The sequence below is a fragment of the Staurois parvus genome, unplaced genomic scaffold (genome assembly GCF_062004578.1).
Source record: "Staurois parvus isolate SC_StPar_1 unplaced genomic scaffold, SC_StPar_1.0 ptg001769l, whole genome shotgun sequence".
Lineage (NCBI taxonomy): Eukaryota > Metazoa > Chordata > Amphibia > Anura > Ranidae > Staurois > Staurois parvus.
In genome coordinates, this window is record NW_028319565.1 from 279216 (window position 1) to 296328 (window position 17113).

Sequence of the window (17113 nt, forward strand, 5' to 3'; positions counted from 1 at the left end):
CGCTGCGTTGATCACATGTACCCTCCCAAAGAAGAAAAAAAATCTCTAGCAATACACACTAAACTGAGCATGTGCAAAATGCCTGTGGTTCAGTCTGTCTTATCAGAAGATAAGAGGTGGTTGCTTGAAAAAGATGAGGAACAGAGCAGAAAGGATCATTCGGCCTTTTTACAGAATGCAGAGGATTAACCCCTTAGGTCCCACAGTGAGTACAACAAGCATGCTTTACTGCATCTACAGACTGATTGTACTGTTGTGGGTTTAGTAACACTTCAATGTTTACATTTTATAGTCTATAGGGTCACCATGTTACCATCTGATATTATGCTGTTTGTACAACTTTATATCATATGAGGACCTACCCAATGTATCCAGTCAGTTTGTATCCAATTAGGCAATGGAGGTAAAGAAGATTGTAAGATCAGACTGTACTGTGTGTGGGGAGCTTTAAGTAAGCTACAGACTATACAATATTCTTTCCTTCCACTACGGGTGGAAAGACAGACAATTGCTCAATCCCCCCATCAACACAGTCAGAATGGATGGGGGAATCACTCCTGCCGCACAACTGTGTTCTGCCAACAGGAAGCCTTCCCTGCCAGCAGAACACTGATCACTGTTAGCTGCTATAGACCTCCAGCAGTGATCGAATGCAAAAAGTCCCAGAGGATGGTTGTACTGAATGTGATTGACGGATCAACTTCAGTACAACCAGCCTGCCCATAGATGGGTCAGATCTCTGCTGGTCCTTACTAAACCTGTCCATATTTGATCCACTTATGGCCAGATGTAGAAAAAGTCTAATTTATTGCTGATAACAGAGTTAGAGAAGATCCAAAGATTTAGACAATTGAATGTTAATCTGTCCCAGAATATGATTGTCTCAGTCAGTCCTGTTATACTCACTGTAATTCCTCTATCCGGCTTGTTGTCAGAGCCGCCATCAGATCCTTGAAATGAGGACCCTCCAGATTGTTCACAGACAGGTCCAGTGTCCTCAGTGTCGGGTTATTTCTTATTCCAGATGTCAGGTGGGGGCAGGAACTGTCTGTCAGCTGATTATAGGACAATCTGTAGAAGAAGAGAAGAATGTTACCAGTAGGAAATGAATCCCCCCCCCCCAGGAATGAATGGAACTATTCTCTACATGGATGGAACTCATTTCTCTTTATTGGAATCATTTATATTCGATCACTTTATAAATCTCCAGGAAATAGAATTTTATAAGACAAATGTTATAATGGAGTAGACCCCCGAATATTGTCCTCCATGTGTAGAGACGGTGATATCTCCATACACAGGATGAGCACAGAATACCACTGACATGACTCGTATTGTGCTATCATCTCCTTGTGTATGGAGCATGAATGGGATCAGCAGACAGTGTGAGGCCGGAATCAGCATTGCTAGTGATTGGACGGGAGGATTGTATCTGATATTCTATTTATCTCTGCTGATCAGAGCTCTGTACTCATAGGAAGTAATGGGGAGATCCCCTGACACTGAATAGTAGATGTGTAGTAATGGGGGATCCCCTGCCACTGAATAGTAGATGTGTAGTAATGGGGATCTCCTGACACTGAATAGTAGATGTGTAGTAATGGGGAGACCCTGACACTGAATAGTAGATGTGTAGTAATGGGGATCTCCTGACACTGAATAGTAGATGTGTAGTAATGGGGAGACCCTGACACTGAATAGTAGATGTGTAGTAATGGGGGGATTCCCTGACAATAAATAGTAGATGTGTAGTAATGGGGATCCCTGACACTGAATAGTAGATGTGTAGTAATGGGGGGATCCCCTGACACTGAATAGTAGATGTGTAGTAATGGGGGATCCCCTGACACTGAATAGTAGATGTGTAGTAATGGGGGATCTCCTGACACTGAATAGTAGATGTGTAGTAATGGGGGATCTCCTGACACTGAATAGTGGATGTGTAGTAATGGGGGATCTCCTGACACTGAATAGTAGATGTGTAGTAATGGGGGATCTCCTGACACTGAATAGTAGATGTGTAGTAATGAGGGGATCCCCTGACACTGAATAGTAGATGTGTAGCAAAGGGGGGATGCCCTGACACTGAATAGTAGATGTGAAGTAATGGGGGACCCCCTGACACTGAAATGTAGATGTAAAGTAATAGGGAATCCCCTGACACTGAGTAGTAGATGTGAAGTATTGGGGGGATCCCCTGACACTGAATAGTAGATGTGTAGTAATGGGGAATCCCCTGACACTAAGTAGTAGATGTGTAGTAATGGGGGATCCCTGACACTGAATAGTAGATGTGTAGTAATGGGGGATCACTGACACTGAATAGTAGATGTGTAGTAATGGGGAATCCCTTGACACTGAGTAGTAGATGTGTAGTAATGGGGGATCACTGACACTGAATAGTAGATGTGTAGTAATGGGAATCCCTTGACACTGAGTAGTAGATGTGTAGTAATGGGGGATCACTGACACTGAGTAGTAGATGTGTAGCAATGGGGGATCCCCTGACACTGAAAAGTAGATGTGTATCAATGGGGGATCCCCTGACACTAAATAGTAGATGTGAAGTAATTGGAATCCCCTGACACTGAGTAGTAGATGTGAAGTAATGGGGAATCCCTTGACACTGAGTAGTAGATGTGTAGTAATGGGGGGATCACTGACACTGAATAGTAGATGTGTAGTAATGGGGAGACTCTGACACTGAAAGGTAGATGTGTAGTAATGGGGGGATTCCCTGACAATAAATAGTAGATGTGTAGTAATGGGGGATCCCTGACACTGAATAGTAGATGTGTAGTAATGGGGGATCCCCTGACACTGAATAGTAGATGTGTAGTAATGGGGAGATCCCTGACACTGAATAGTAGATGTGTAGTAATGGGGAGATCCCTGACACTGAATAGTAGATGTGTAGTAATGGGGGATCTCCTGACACTGAATAGTAGATGTGTAGTAATGGGGGATCTCCTGACACTGAATAGTAGATGTGTAGTAATGAGGGGATCCCCTGACACTGAATAGTAGATGTGTAGCACAGGGGGGATGCCCTGACACTGAATAGTGGATGTGAAGTAATGGGGGATCCCCTGACACTGAAATGTAGATGTAAAGTAATAGGGAATCCCCTGACACTGAGTAGTAGATGTGAAGTAATGGGGGGATCCCCTGACACTGAATAGTAGATGTGTAGTAATGGGGGATCACTGACACTGAATAGTAGATGTGTAGTAATGGGGAATCCCTCGACACTGAGTAGTAGATGTGTAGTAATGGGGGGGGGATCTCCTGACACTGAATAGTAAATGTGTAGTAATGGGGGATCTCCTGACACTTAATAGTAGATGTGTAGCAATGGGGGATCCCCTGACACTGAAAAGTAGATGTGTAGCAATGGGGGATCCCCTGACACTGAATAGTAGATGTGAAGTAATTGGAATCCCCTGACACTGAGTAGTAGATGTGTAGTAATGGGGGATCACTGACACTGAATAGTAGATGTGTAGTAATGGGGAATCCCTTGACACTGAGTAGTAGATGTGTAGCAATGGGGGATCCCTTGACATGGAAAAGTAGATGTGTAGCAATGGGGGATCCTCTGACACTAAATAGTAGATGTGAAGTAATTGGAATCCCCTGACACTGAGTAGTAGATGTGAAGTAATGGGGAATCCCTTGACACTGAGTAGTAGATGTGTAGTAATGGGGAATCCCTTGACACTGAGTAGTAGATGTGTAGTAATGGGGGGATCACTGACACTGAATAGTAGATGCGTAGTTATGAGGGGATCCCCTGACACTGAATAGTAGATGTGTAGTAATAGGGGGATCCCCTGACACTGAATAGTAGATGTGTAGTAATGGGATCCCTGACACTGAATAGTAGATGTGTAGTAATGGGGGATCCCCTGACACTGAATAGTAGATGTGTAGTAATGGGGGATCTCCTGACACTGAATAGTAGATGTGTAGTAATGGGGGGATCCCTGGCACTGAATAGTAGATGTGTAGTAATGGGGGGATCCCTGACACTGAATAGTAGATGTGTAGTAATGGGGGATCCCCTGACACTGAATAGTAGATGAGTAGTAATGGGGGATCCCCTGACACTGAATAGTAGATTTGTAGTAATGGGGCATTCTTGATACTGAATAGTAGATGTGTAGTAATGGGGGGACCCCTGACACTGAATAGTAGATGTGTAGTAATGGTGGATCCCCTGACACTCTGAAAGTGATCCCCTGACACTCTGACATCTCTGAAAGTGGAGGCAGTAGCTTGTTCCTGGCCATCGTGCGGTGAGCAGTACTGAGCAGGTCTGTGCAACTGCAACATACAAATAATGACAGGAGTATAATGGGGGGTGGGGGCAGGGTCCCCACCCAACCCCATCACCTGTCATAGAGGGATCCAATTCTCCCTCCACAGCTATGCCATCCTGGACATCCCAGTACACTGCACAGCACACCTCCACTACAAGGCAGGTCTCCTCATCTAAGCCAGGATCCATGCAGGATGAGAAGGCACTCACTTCTGCTCTCCAGTGCAGGCACCCACAAGAGGGGCTGCATGTGCACAATAAACACACACACACGATACGCACAACCCCTGCTGACACCACCAGTGAAGTAACAGGTATGCCTCCCACTATGTCTGCTGAGGTGGATGGTTCGGGATCTGGGGTTCCTTTCCTTTAACTCTCTGAGCTGCCATCAGGGTGGACTGGTCAAAACACCTGGGCCATTACTGTATCAGACAGGGTTACATTCTCTCATTCTAGTAGAGGATGAATTCCTTTTTTCCATTCTCTCAGTATCTAAACATTTGGAACATCTGGGTTACTTCTGATGTAGAGGATTCTCACTCCCTGATCAGGGATGCAGGCTGTCAGCATCTGCTCGACCCGCTCTTCAGTCCAGTCATTTCCAGGGAGGCTCAGCACCACACACTATTCTGGCATTCTCCTCTTGGTACCAGGCAGTGATCTGTGCGAGTTCCATCCTTTCTTCCTGGGGTTCACAGACTCTCTGGACAGGGAGATCCCGGACAAGCCCCCACATGTATTACTACCCCCTTAGGAGTTGCTGAATTGTTTTGGGGTTCCCTGTGGATCTGGACCCCACTCTGAAAGCCCAACCCCCGCTGACATCACAGTACACTCTTAACTGAAATAAATCACCACCAGAAAGTGAATTCTCACACCAATTGAAGTAAACTAGTAAGAGGTTTATAGCAAATTTCAATATGGCTTGGTTACACAGCATGAACAGAATTAGAATGTGTAAAATCAATTATTACTTGTGTTGATTTGAACTTAAGGAAAACTAACCCACTAGTTTTCAGAAACTAACCCAATACCCTCAACCTGAGGTGGTCTTACAGTCACCAGTGAGCAGCTAGGACTATCAAACAGGTAGACTAGCTCCCTTTGGGCCCTCAGGACCTGATGGCAAGGAGATAGCCTGAAATAAGGAAAAGAGCTCTTTACCCCAAAACAACCAATGTTCTTTAACCGCTCGCCTACAGGGCACTTATACTGTACCCCCTTCCTGTCCAGGCCAATTTTCAGCTTTCAGCGCTATCACACTTTGAATGACAATTGCGCGGTCATGCAACACTGTACCCATATGATTTTTTTAGCATTTTTTGAGGCAGATAATGCTTTATTTTGGTGGTATTTATTCTCCACTGGGATTTTTTTTTTGCTATATAAATGAAAATGTCTAAAAATTTTGAATAAAAAGTGTTTCTCTTATAAAATTTTGCAAATAAATAATATTTCATCATAAATCTTGGCCAAAATGTATTCAGCTATCTTTTTAATAAACAAAAGTAACCCAAATTACTTTATAACCAAAAATTGTATTTTAAAATTTTTATTTTTACATTTTTATATTATTTGTGTTTTTTTTTTTTACATACTGTCAACTTAGCAGTACAGTGTCACCATGGTGACACTGTACTACTTGTGGGGGGTGATGAAGATTTTTTTTTTTTTTTTTTTTTTACACACATTGCTTTTACTGCCTCTATGGGTGTAAAAGCAATCATTTCTTCTTCTCTCTAACTGCATTCTTGCAGCCATTGAGAAATACTGTGTGAGCTGTGATTGGTCACAGCTTGTCACATGGTACAAGGCTGTTGTGAATAGCCTTGTACCATGTGACCTCTGTGATCATTCACAAATTTCACACGTAGTAAGCAATGATGTCAGAAGTGACATCTTGCTTACTACTCTGCATGTGATCACTGATTGATCGGACGGCAAGTGGTTAAGCAACAGACAGCATGCATTCATGAAAGACAGAAGTTGTAAGAAAAATCTGATTTCTTTTTATGAGGAGTTGAGCAAAATCTTAGACTAGGGAGTGGCAGTGGATGTGGTATACTGGGACAGAGGGGTGGCGTGGACGTGGTATACTTGGACAGAAGGGTGGCTGTGGACATGGTATACTTGGACAGAAGGGTGGCTGTGGACATGGTATACTTGGACAGAGGGGTGGCAGTGGACGTGGTACACTTGGACAGGGGTGTCAGTGGACGTGGTACACTTGGACAGAGGGGTGGACTTGGTACACTTGGACAGAAAGGGTGGCTGTGGACATGGTATACTTGGACAGAGGGGTGGGAGTGGACGTGGTACACTTGGACAGGGGTGTCAGTGGACGTGGTACACTTGGACAGAGGGGTGGACTTGGTACACTTGGACAGAGGGGTTTGACGTGGTATACTTGGACAGGGGGGGGCTGTGGACGAGGCATACTTGGACAGGGGGGGCTGTGGACGAGGCATACTTGGACAGAGGGGGGGCTGTGGATGAGGCATACTTGGACAGAGGGGGGGCTGTGGACGAGGCATACTTGGAAAGAGGGGGGGGCAGGGGACATAGTATACTTGGATAGAGGGGGGCTGTGGAGGAGGCATACTTGTAAGATAAAGTCTACAGGCTGGAAAAATCAGTTTGTAAATGGATAGAAAACTGGCTAAAAGATTGAATTTCAGAGAGTAGTGGTTAATGATTAATACTCTGAATGGTCTAGGGTTGTCAGTGATATACCCCAAGGTTCAGTGTTGGGACCCTTTTTAATATATTTATGTTGGTAGGTCAATTGGTTCCTGAATAAATTGTCCCTAGTGTAGCACTACTGTAACGGAACTGGACCCTGACTGCACTAGGGTATTTCCGTTAGACTCCCGCTTTCCTGTCCAAACACAGACCCACGGACACCACCTCTGACCAAACAAGACTAGAAAACCAGACTTGAAGGAAACCAGGAAATAGATTGCTTTATTTTAACACAGACATAAACATTCAAGGGAACAACCCACCTTCCTGCATATGGACACAGGTCATGGCAAACCAAATCTAGCAACTAGAGACACATCAGCAGACACCCCCCCACCAAGCCAATACAGAAACACATACATCTCATAATAGTTTGCTTCCAAGTAAGACACAATAGAACAATGGGATACACCACATGGCAGTAAACAATGAACAACCCCCACACCCCACCTATACATGTCTACACAATATCAGAACATTCCACCCTGTACCCCTAACAGGCACAGTGTGACTTACTCATAGGAGGGATATGGAGAGCTGAGACTGGGGTTTCCCCACCCCTCCAAAGTGTGCTGTGCTCCATGGAACCCCCACCCAAAGCCACTCCCGTCACATATCTCCCCTTTCAGCAGGAAACTAACGTAGGAGGAAACCCCAGACGGGTGGACTCCGAAGTTAGTCTGTACTTCCAGTCCCCCAATGCCAGCACCAACACAGTACCCCAAACAAATTGTCTCACACAAAGCATTACTTATCCAGCCAACCTCTGCCTCTCTTGTAGAACATACCTGCCGCTGGGGAGAAGTATGGGCTGGTCCTTCTCCATGAAGTCCTTTCAGCCGCTAAAGAGAAGACAGGGTGGCTGGGCCGACTCCATCATGCTACGGGGTATCTGGGCCGACTGCCCAGCATCCCTGGGGTATCCAGGCGGTGACTGTAGTTGCTAGGCAGAGGCCAGCAGTGCTCTATCCTGTTGCCAGCACTTTTGCTGGGGACCCCACATCTGCTCCGGCTAACTGTAGGGGAGGGAGGCTGGCTTCCTCTACTCCAAGACAGTGGATCTGCTGCTGGGATGGCATTCCTCTGTCAATGTCCCCCTGGTGCACAAATCCTGGCTAGGGAGGGAAGACCGTTTCCTCCACTCTGGCTGACTGCGGGGGAGGGAGGACAACAACCTCCTCTCCCTTCTACCCCTGGGCCTCTGAAACTACCACAGGTGTGGGGCAGAGGTCCTGGACCCTCTGTCCGGTTGTCAGCGCTTCAGCTGGAGAAGTTTCTTCTACCTCCAAAGATATTGCTGGCAGGAAATCCCATGTCCCTGTCAGAGGTGTAGGAGAAAGGTCATCCACCTCTTCTCTGAGGGAGACTGAAGCTGTTGTTGGTACTGGGTAGAGCTCAGCAATGTTTGGCCCTGCTGCCAGCTCTTCTGCTGGAGGCTCGCTGGCTGGTTCCTCCTCAGCAGAAAAGTCAATCAAATCCCCAGTCTCTGGAACTGGTGTTTGGGGATAGGCCGGGGTTCACCATCTCCTGTCCGTGGAACTCAGAAGATGTTACCAGTGCTGGGCAGAGTTCAGTAATGTTTGGCCCTGTTGCCAGCTCTTCTGCTGGAGGCTCACTGGCTGATTCCTCCTCAGCAGAAAAGTCAATCAAATCTCCATTCTCTGTCATTTCCACTGCTGATTCTTGAGCATGCTTCTGAACATGTTTTAGCAGTTGCCTGTATGCCCTTTCCAGATCCTGTTCTTTCATCAGCAGGTATTCCAGATCTGGTTCAAGCTCTGAGACCCCTGTGAGACCGAATATAGCCTCTCTGTCTTCTCGCAGGTCCTCAAGGGTAGGTTCTCCATCACCAAGCACAAAAAGATCTGTAAGGCTCTCCCACAGCAATCCAGGGCCACCAAAGTCATATCCCTTCGGAAAGCACTCTGTTGACACCCCTAAATATTTCTGCACTGTGTACTATTGCAGAGCCCGATATCTGTTGTCCAGCTCTATCTCCTGCTGGACCAGCCTGTCCAACTCAGTCCCCCATTGCTCCTGGATTCACTCCCCCAGGAATGGCATCCGTAACATCGGATGGTCCCTGGCCCGTTCCCCTGGGGTTGGATAGCACTTGCCCTTGTCCATACCAGCAATGTGGAGGTCTCCACTCCACAGCAGCACCCGAATCCGCTGCCTGAGCTTCAGGTACTGATCCGCAGACACAGTCCTGGGGTATTTTGCAAGAACGATCCACAGCAGCCCTGGTCATATCTGCCAGGTCCATATCTCCACTGGGGTGGCCGATGTCTACTTTCCTCATCTTGAATCCCGGTGGTGGTGGTTTGGATGTGTTCACAGATTGGAAGCACAATCCCACTGCTTGCCATCAATGTAACGGAACCGAACCCCGACCGCACTAGGGTATTTCCGTTAGACTCCCGCTTCCCTGTCCAAACACAGATCCACGGACACCACCTCTGATCAAACAAGACTAGACAACCAGACTTGAAGGAAACCAGGAAATAGACTGCTTTATTTTAACACAGACACAAGATATAAACATTCAAGGGAACAACCCACCTTCCTGCATATGGACACAGGGCATGGCAAACCAAATCTAGCAACCAGAGACACATAAGCAGACACCCCCACCAAGCCAATACACAAACAAATACATCCTATAATAGTTTTCTCCCAAGCAAGACACACAATAGAACAATGGGATGCACCACATGGCAGTAAACAATGAACAACCCCCACACCCCACCTATACATGTCTACACAATATCAGGACATTCCACCCTGTACCCCTAACAGGCACAGGGTGACTTACACATAGGAGGGATATGGGGAGCTGAGACAGGGGTCTCCACCCCTCCAAAGGGTGCTGTGTTCCATGGGCCCCCCACCCAAAGTCACTCCTGTCACAACTACCCCCTTAGGAGTCGCTAGAGATTTGGGGTCCTATAGCCCTGGACAGCCAGGCGACACACATCTTACATAGACTTGCATCCAGAGTTAGAAATCAGTACCTTAGCTTTGGTTCTGTTATTTTTAGTTAGGGGATTTGAACTGGGACAGGGTTAGGGGTGTACAGGATGCACAAGGGAACAGATGGACTAAGGACAACTTCCTGGAACTATTTACAAGCCATCTCTGCAACACACTCTCTAGCCAGCATCTCCCAATGTATCACCACAGACCCTAGATGAATTCCTCTTCTTCATCCAGCAATCTGGAGATATCCCTGAACAGGGGATCCGGTTCCTGTCACTTTAAGACAGTCACTGGCAGGTGGCAAATCTGGTGTTCCACTTGAGTGCTCCTTCCACTATCTGTCCAAGGGGTGCAGGGGTACTCACTCAGATCCTCTCCTGTACTGCTGGTGAGTTGCTGGCTCTTACCAGGCCTATCAGCTGGTACATGTGGTCCTCGCTCTGGGGGCCAGGCAAGCTCTGAGCTTTCCTCCTTTACAGCACTGCTGCCTGTAGGTGAGCCCCTCTTTCATTCTGGGCCTCCCTCTCAGGCTCCTGCCCTTCAGCCCCACATCTTCCTCACTGTCTTCCACCCAAACTCTCCTGCATCTGCGTAGGCTCTCTTTTACGAGTTGTCCTAGCCCCTTGCAAAGTGTCCTGTTGGTGATTGGCTTGGATCCCTCAAGAGCACAAGCCAGCCACTCCTCAGATCCACCCATTGCCTCTAGGCCTTCCTCTAAAGCTCTGGAGCAGGGGGAAATTCCAGAGGGGCTGGCCTGTAGAGCCTCTCCGCTCCTGACCACAATTTTACTTCCCGATTATTGCACCCAGGCTGCTACTCAGCCCTCCTCTCTATAAATCATGACTCTGGCTCCCCCTAGCAATCTAGGAGGGTATTACACTAGTATGTGTATGAATGCGAGTTAGGGATCTTAGATTTTAAGCTCCATGTGGGCAGAGATTCACCTCCATGGCCACAGGTGTAGAAAATCAAGCACCTAGGCCTGCAGACTGCTTCTACAAACATGTGTGAAAGAATGAGTTGCTCTCATGACTCCAAGCGTGGTCCCGTGATAGGTGATGACCTGTGTAATAAGTCCATCCGTGACATTTCCTGGCTACTAAATATTGTACACTTAACTGTTAGTGGGATTATAACAAAGTGGAAGCAACTGGGAACAACAGCAACTCAGCCACCAAGTGGTAGGCCACGTAACATGACAGAGCGGGGTCAACGCATGTTGAAGCACACAGTGCACAGAAGTCGCCAACTGTCTGCAGAGTCAATAGCTAAAGACCTCCAAAGTTGGTGTGGCCTTCAGATGAGCCCAACAACAGTGCGTAGAAAGCTTCATGAAATGGGTTTTCATGGCCGAGCAGCTGCATCCAAGCCTTACATCACCAAGTGCAATGCAAAGCATCAGAAGCAGTGGCGTACAGCATACCGCCACTGGATTCTAGAACAGTGGAGACATGTTCTCTTGAGTCACCAATCATGCTTCTCTGTCTGGCAATCTGATGGACGTGTCCGAGTTTGGCAGTGGCCAGGAGAACGGTACTTGCCTGACTGCATTGTGCCAAGTGTAAAGTTTGGTGGAGAGGGGAGTATGGTGTGGGGTTGTTTTTCAGGGGCTGGGCTTGGCCCCCTTGTTCCAGTGAGGTGTCAGCATACCAAGACATTTTGAACAATTTCATGCTTCCAACTTTGTGGGAAAAGTGTGGGGATGGCCCCTTCCTGTTCCAACATGACTGCGCACCAGTGCAAAAAGCAAGGTCCGCAAAGACATGGAAGAGCGAGTTTGGGGTGGAGGAACTTGACTGGCCTGCACAGTCTTGACCTCAACCTGACAGAACACCTTTGGAATGAATTAGATCGCAGACTGCGAGCCAGGCCTCCTCCCCCGACATCAGTTCCTGACCTGACAAATGTGCTTCTGGAAGAATGGTCAAACCTTCCCATAGACACCCTCCTAAACCTCGTGGACAGCCTTCCCAGAGGAGTTGAAGCAGTTATAGGTGCAAAGGGCGGGGCCAACTCAATATTGAACCCTACGACTAAGACTGGGATGCCATTAAGGTGCCATTTCCTGTGCCTGTAAAGGCAGGCGACCCAATACTTTTGGCAATATAGTGTAGTTGGTAAGGTTGAATAAAGACACCAGTCCATCCACTTCAATCCGTGTGTGTGTGGTGTTAAAACTTATATCCCTGTATATTGTGTTTACTCTACAAACCAACTTTCCGAAAAAAGTGATCAGGCAGCTGTACAGCTTGCTTTTTGTGACCCCCAGAACCGTGGCCCTGTATGTACCATGTTTCCCAGGCTCTGTTGTCCTATCTGAGGGCATGGGACAAGGAAAGGAGGGAGACATCCATTCGCTGGCTGTTAAGTACTTGTAGGCGATGCATATAATGTCACTTCCAGTTTCTGCTGATCTGCACTCCATTAGCTTCAATCAAGGGCAGGTGAGACATCAGGGGTCTGATAGACCTCTAATGTCTCATCAAGGAGAACCTGTCACAAAGAGTATCACGCAGAAGACCAAAGTGATATAAAGTTTTAGTGCAAAAAAGGAAGACAAAAATAGCATCCAAGCACTTAGAAACCCTCCAAATTTTGACCCCTTCACTGCCCCCATGTACACACCTATCAGGGAGCCTACATAGAAAAACATAGATTACATTATGTGTTACATATCACCACACACATCAGAAAGAAAGCAATGATTCTATGGCCACTATTCACATTTGACTCTAAAGTGAGGACCTGTCAGGTCTTTTAAAGTGTCTCCTATGGAAAGTATAGTGTACCAAATTTCATATTCGTTTTGTGGGTGTACACAATTCTAAAGCTTGACATGTTGGGTATCTATTGATGTAACATAACCTCATCTTTAGAGTATTTTTTACTGATAATTTGCACTTTTCTCCAGGGTATATACTTTCAGAAAATATATAATTTTGGGGGGTTTAACTAATCTTCAGGCCAAACTTTATTTTTAACATCTGTAAAAAATGCAAAGATGGAAATGAAAGTGTTAAAATTATATCCTCAATCACTCTATAACTATGACTGAAACCAACATTTCAATGAACTCATCTTCTTCACTGATTATTCAGTGATCTTATCAATAAATGGATTGGGAATTTCCTGCTGGGGTCACATATAACATTGAAGATTCATGGAACTCTTTAAGGTCAGAGCAGAGACCCCCACAGACATGACCAATGGTGTCACTGCTACTTGTCTAACACAGACATCCCATAGATCAGATTCTGCTGCTTCTACTCATCTGCACATTTGATGCAACAATCTAATACATTCACACAGATACCTATAGAGTCCACATATAACAGATGACAAGAAGCACCAACAATTTGTAACTTCTCCAGAGCTGCTCCCATCCTCTGGAACTCCCCAGTGCCAACTATCTTCTACTCTGTCCACTTTCAGATGATCCCTGAAAACTCATCTTTTCAGAGAGGCCTATCCTGCCCCCACCTAACAATTATACAAGTATTTTGTCTATCAACCCATCAACCACAGTTATTATCTCTTGTATCTCTCGACCCGCCCTCTTAGATTGTAACCTATAACAAGCAGGGCCCTCTGAACCCTCCTGTATTAAATTGTGTTGTAAGTAATTGTGCTGTCTGCCCTTATGTTGTAAAGCCCGGCATAAACTGTAGGCACTATATAAATCCAATATAATAATAATTTCTCTGGAGAAATTTCTGAACATTTCATTGTTCATAGTTAATATTTACCCCAGACTCTTGATGTTGTTTAGAGCCGGTAGAAGTTTTCTCAATCCTTCACTCTGAATATTACATGAACGTAGATTTACTTCTCTCTCTCTGCAGGATTGAAGGATAAAGGACAGCACAGAGAAGTCCAGAGGGCTGAGGGGGACACTGGAAAAGTCAATGTTGTTTGATCCAATACATTGTAACACCAGAGCCTTGTTCCTGCTCTCATGGAGATAGTAGAATACATTAAGAAGATCTCTTTTGCCTCTTATGGATGTGTCAGGTCTTTGTTCTGGTATTTTCTTCTGGATCCAGGTGATGACATGTCTGGCAGCCTGAGTAGACAATTCTCCCACATGAGACTTTAACATGGATCTAGTAGAAGAGTCTGAGAAACCACAGAGGAAACGGAGGAATATTTCGGCACGGCCGTCTTTGTAATATTCAGCCTCATCAAGTGTTTCCTGTAATCTGTCAGCATTATAGTCAATAAAATGGACTAAAGCAGCAAAGAACTCCTGAAGAGTGAGATGTAAGAAGGTGTAATCCACATCAGGAGGCTGACCAGATTCCATCAGGAAAGATGAAAAGAGATGTTTATCATTTCTCACACTGAATGACTCCAGATGACGCTCATCAAATACAATCATGTGATTCATGACGCCATGTTCTGCCATCCACCCCATAGATGTCAGCAGTTCCCGGGCAGTGTGACCACCATCTGTATTCTGGCTGTGATTGGCCAGAAGGTTGGAGGCAAAAGTCACAAAGAGTTGTGTCACTGTTTTAGGTAATGATGTCATCAGCTGATCGGTGATTGTTGGTTGGGCTCTGAAGCACATTGATAACACTGTACAGATGATCCAGCAGTATGCTGGGATATAACAGAAAGTGTACAGCGTGTCATTCTCCTGCACATAATGAAAAGCCTTCTCTGACCATTCCTCATTTCCACAGAAATTATTGAAGAAGGTCCGTCTGTCTTCATGGAGAAATCCCATGATCTCCGCTATTCTCTGGTAAACATCGGTATCAACCGATGCCAGTCTGGTTGGGCGGCTGGTCATCAGTACAGAGCAACCCTTAAGAAGACTCTGCCTCACCAAACTGACCACAATCTCACCAAAATGTGTTCTCTGCTTTGGATTGGACAGTTTACTTGATCTGAAATCTATTTGGTGAATACTTTCATCCAAGCCATCAAATATAAACAGAAGTCTCTCTGGATCTTGTAAAATATTTCCAATCTGACCCTCCAGATAAGGATATTGTTGAAGAATCATCTCCTCTAAGCTAACCTCTCCCAGTCTATTAAGGTCCCGGAATCTGAAGAAGAAGACAAAGGCAAATCTCTGGTAGTGTTTTCCGGTCACCCAGTCATAGACAAACTTCTGCATCAGTGTGGTCTTTCCTATTCCTGGTACTCCGCTCACCATTACTGCATGTGGTACACATTGTGACTGGAGGTTCCATCGGAACAGTTTGTTGGGGGAAATATGTTCCAGTCCAGTTTGTGTATTCTTCAGGCATTCCTCATGTTTTACCCCGGTCTGTATTAGCTCATTCTGGGGACGCTGCCGGAAATGATCAGTGGAGACTACAATCAGCTTCACATAACGCTCATTGATGAGGAATCTTTGTGGTTCCAGGGTAGTTCCTGGGGGTCTATGCTCCACTAGAGTCTCAGTCTTCTCCATCAGATGATGTTTGTGCTTTTCCTGAGTATCTGGGAATATAATAGAAATATTTTTTGATTCAGGTTAAAACAGTAGTTGAGAAAGTATAAGCAGTACTCCCAGTGGAAAGGGTGCTGTCAGGGGCTTCCTCTACCACCCTTCAAAGTTCAATGTGTCCCCTTGGTCTCCTCCCCACATATTCCCAATAAGTACCCTATGCTGCCTCTTCTATACTTTGTGGCTAGTGTTGGCATCTCCGGCTCCAGAATGTCTCAGGTGAGATAACACCTGACTGGAGATACTTTACTATGCAGACATTAATCAGAATAGGACCTCCAGCTAATTACAGCTCTTTTTGCAGCTCTGAGATTTCATGTTTGAATACCATAAGCTTCAAAAGAAGATGATGCTGGAAGCTGAAACGTTGTGTCACTAAAAGCCACGTTATTCAGGAACTCCCACCTTTCACCATGCCAACCAACCACAGTACTGCACTTTGTATGGTAGAAGTACAAAAAAAGCACACACCCCCATCCTCTACAGTAACCTCAATATAATTTAAATTAATCAAATTAATAAAATAAAATGTGAATATACTGTAATGATATACGATGATCCAGATATATAAAATACATCTTTGACCAAGAATTTCTATGAATATAAAATAATAAAAGCAAGAATGTTGGCCACTTTCCAACTACCTAATGTATATGTGTGCCAGCGAGGTGGGTGGGCCGTATCATCCATGCGTCACACATATGCATCTATGGTGCACCTCTGTTCTGTGCAGCAAGCACTACCAGAGTGACTGAGCAGTCACTATTTATAAATGGGAGGTGGTGGGGGGTTCCTAATCATGTGACTGCTATAACAGCCAATCACAGCGATCACATTACCAGGAACTCAGCTTCTGCTTCCTGTCATTCAGAGCCCAATAAAGAGGTGTTGGTGAAAGGTTAAAGAGAATCAGTGGTCATAGGAAAATGTTGTCTTCTAATTTTTCATTTTAAGTGTATGTTACCCAAACATTTCATATTCCCGATATTTGTCTGTTGTACCATAGGCAGTACTTGTGATAAAAAGTCTCCTGTTCTCTTTGTATTGCTTCCGTGGTGAGAAATACCTGGTGTTCCCACCAGTCCCTCTGCTTTTCTGCTTCAAACCTATCTCTTCCTCCCCAGCATTATCAGTCATAAATACTTATAATTAAAAATTATTTTTTCCTAAGGATGCACGTGTGACATACATGTGACATGAATGTACAGATTTGAGTACATAAGATTTGACCTGTAGCAATATAAAATAAAAACAGCACTATCTTGCTCAACTTGCCAGCCTACCCCAGTCTAATAATGGCTATTGTCAGCAAGGAGCATAGATAGGTATAACTTATCAAAGAGGGGGATAAGAAAGACAGTTCAAACTGCCAGCCAGTTAGCCAACTATTAAAAACCAAATTGACCTGTCTAAGAACATGCGTTTAAAAACAGGGGTTTACAGGGGTATGTTGATTTTGGAGGTTCAGGGGGTGCATTGGACACCCTGGCTGCCGTTGTGCTACATGCTGGGTGTCAGGTGCGCTCCCATGACCTTAATGAGGGGTGGGCTCCCTCAGGTTCACCTGCCCTTGTTTCTATCCATTTAAATGCATGTGCCTCCACTGT

General features: G+C 45.5%; 1 protein-coding gene across 1 annotated transcript in view; it reads right to left on the reverse strand.

Moving 5' to 3' along the window:
• LOC149434336 (NACHT, LRR and PYD domains-containing protein 3-like) overlaps positions 1-17113 on the reverse strand; it is a 319711-nt gene that overhangs the window by 277352 nt on the left and 25246 nt on the right. The window contains exons 5-6 of the mRNA XM_089663800.1: positions 13792-15499; positions 907-1071 (exon numbers count right to left, since the gene is read on the reverse strand). Of these exons, the coding sequence (XP_089519926.1) occupies positions 907-1071; positions 13792-15499 (1873 nt within the window). The remainder of the gene's footprint in view (positions 1-906; positions 1072-13791; positions 15500-17113) is intronic.